The sequence below is a fragment of the Pteropus vampyrus genome, unplaced genomic scaffold (genome assembly GCF_000151845.1).
Source record: "Pteropus vampyrus isolate Shadow unplaced genomic scaffold, Pvam_2.0 Scaffold51, whole genome shotgun sequence".
NCBI classification, from domain to species: Eukaryota; Metazoa; Chordata; class Mammalia; order Chiroptera; family Pteropodidae; genus Pteropus; species Pteropus vampyrus.
This window is the reverse complement of record NW_011888832.1, coordinates 5,545,491-5,548,210: the sequence shown is the minus strand read 5'-3', so window position 1 is coordinate 5,548,210 and position 2,720 is coordinate 5,545,491. Positions and strand designations below refer to the sequence as shown.

Sequence of the window (2,720 nt, the reverse complement as noted above, 5' to 3'; positions counted from 1 at the left end):
GGTCTTCCTAGGTGGTCTCCCATCCAAGTACTAACCAGGCCCGACCCTGCTTAGCTTCTGAGATCAGACAGGATCGGGCACATTCAGGGTGGCATGGCCGTAGAACCCTTGGAGCTTGATGGGAGGCTGCTACCACTTAAACCATGTTGCCTAAGTTGAGATCCTCAAGAAAAATTAGGGTGCTGTCATTGCAAGATTGGAGAATGGGTGCTGGATAGGCAAAGCAAGAAGTAAGAATCAAAACAAGACCTTTCTCAACTCGGTTTCTCTGCCTACCTTGAGGGGACTACCATTGCGAGGCCGTATTGAGAGGAGGATGTGACCAAGAGGAAGGACGAGTGCCTGTTTCGAGGTGATTGGAGCCCTGAGATGTGTCACCCTGCGAACCTGCCTGGCAGGCAAAACTAATTGAACAGAAACAGAAACGCGGTGTTTAACGCACACACCGCGTTTCACAAAATGCGAACTCTTGTCCTTCGTGAGACTGGTCACTGATAAAGAGTTTACAGAGTGGCTCTTTCTTCCCAGCCTCATTCTGACTGGCTTGTCTGACACTCGCGCTGCTCACCCAGAGGCTGATGTGCCCATTTGCTCCGGGAAGTGTAACCAGGAAGGTTTTTCAGCCTCTCTATCTGATGATCTTGTCTTTCGGAGGCCAGTGGGGATCAGGCTGGAATTGCTGACATCGTCAGCCCCGGGAGAAAATTTGTGAAGCTCAGCCAGATCTATTCATGCCAAATTTTACAACGTCATTGAGTTATCTGCTGCCGATGGTTCACTGTAACTGCTGTTTAACTCTGCTGTAGGTGTTTGGAAAGGCACTGATGGATGAATGGCCATCTCTTTCTAGTTTCTGAGGCAGCAAAAGGAAAAACAGAAGTTTTCCCTTTATTCAGGAGGAGAAAGTTGGGAGTGGGGAAGGCAGTCTTCTTCTTCATTGCTGCCCATTTGGCTTTCCCTGGGGTTAAGATCTCCTCCTCAAAGCCTTCCCAGATGCCCCCATCAGAAGGAAACAGCTCCCTGACATTGACTTTGACTTAGCAAGAGCTGCCATGTGTCCCAGCTTCCACTTGCCTCCTCTCTCAGTCCACTCTCCCTACGACAGCCAGAGTGACCTTACAAACATAGGTGAGCTGAGATCATGTCATTGTCCTGTTCGCAACCCTTCGGTGGCCCCCTTCACACTCACAAAACCTGAGCTCTCGTCCCGGGCCGACAAGGCTCTGTGTGACCTGGCCCCAGGCCCTCCTCTCTGACCCAACCTTGTGCCACAGTCCGCTTTTACTCATTACAGACCTGATTTGCCTAATTTTAGTCCCCCAAACATGCCACATTCTTCTGCCATGCAGGGCCTTCATGTGTGCTGTTCCCTTATTCTGGAATGCTGTTCCCACACTTGACATGGCTGGATCCTTCTTGTCGTTCAACCCTTCCTCTACCCTGTCTCTCACAGTTCCCCTGTGAGATTAGGCTCTGGATGCCCACAGAGATAACACACCCTTCGCTGGCAACATTCCCTTCCCTGGCTCATTTCCCTGTTCTCCTACCAGAGTTTCCTGTGATGGCTTCCCAATAAATCATCATACTCAAATCCTTGTCTCAGGCTCTGCTTCTGGGGGAGCCCAAGCCAAGACTAGGAATCCTCTTGTTGACTGTGGTTAAGGGGTGATGCAGCCCTGGAAGCTGCTGGCAGCTGTCTTGCCAGCCATGAAGGGCAAACCCTCCAAAAATGGTGCCGACATGGAGGTGAGTAGAACCGAGAGGTGGCGAGCGATGTGATTTTAATGCAGTTTTGCTGTAAGGATCACACGCCACAGTTCAGACACTTTATGAAGTTCCCCATGAGACTTCTCTGTGCACCTGTGTTTTTTTCTCCTACAGCTGGCCATCTCCCATCTTCTCTCCCTACCCTCCCCCCAAATTCTATTGCCCAGAACTATTCATCTCTGGGTGTCTTAGCTACTGCACCCACGCAACGACATTAGTCTCCCTGGGGATTCACCGTGCTGGAAGTTTTTCAGATGTGGGTAGGAATTGTAAGGAAAGTATAAAAAGGAGTGTGTCAGTGTTTGCAGGATGGGTGTGGTGTGTGTGCCATGTGGTATGTGTGCTCGTGTGTACGCGTGTTGAGCTTCTTGGCAGGACGCACAGCCTCCCAGGATCTATGGTACCGAACTCACATGGGGACCCAAAACCTGGAATCGGAGGCCTCCTCGCCCACTCTCGCCTCCTCCTGTCTCTCAGGGACCTTGTGCTTCCTTCACCTCTGCGACTCTCAGCTTTCCGCCTCTTCTGCTCCTCTCTGCCTCCGTCCTTTGCTTCTTCACTTTCCGACATGATCATCCATCCGCAGACCTCGCTCTGCTCAACCACCAATAGATGAGCATTCCTTGGGCCACGGTTCCCCTTGTCCAATCAGCTGTGGCCGTGGTGTGGGAGGGGGGGCCTTGGGAAGGGTGGCCAATGAAATAGCCTCAAGGGCTCCAGACCCTACAGGTGCCTGCCCTAACAGCCTCAGGAAAGTGTCTCAGAGGGAAGTTGATAATGATAATAAGAGCCAAAAGTGCCTGAGTACTTCTCTAAATTAGGCGCAGGATGCAAATTAACTCTTTCATAATGAAATTTTATTGAAGTATAACAAGCGCACAAACCTTAAGTGTACAGCTCGAAACGTTTATTACTTCGTTTAATTCTCACAGCAACCCCAAGACGTGGGATGT

The 2,720-nt window shown here is 50.7% G+C and overlaps 1 protein-coding gene across 1 annotated transcript in view; it reads right to left on the bottom strand.

Annotated features, from left to right (window-relative positions):
- BRD7 (bromodomain containing 7) overlaps window positions 1-2,337 on the bottom strand; it is a 43,095-nt gene extending 40,758 nt beyond the window's left edge. Inside the window, exon 1 of the mRNA XM_023530670.1 lies at window positions 2,265-2,337. Coding sequence (XP_023386438.1) covers window positions 2,265-2,337 — 73 coding nt within the window. The remainder of the gene's footprint in view (window positions 1-2,264) is intronic.
- Window positions 2,338-2,720: the final 383 nt, after the last annotated feature.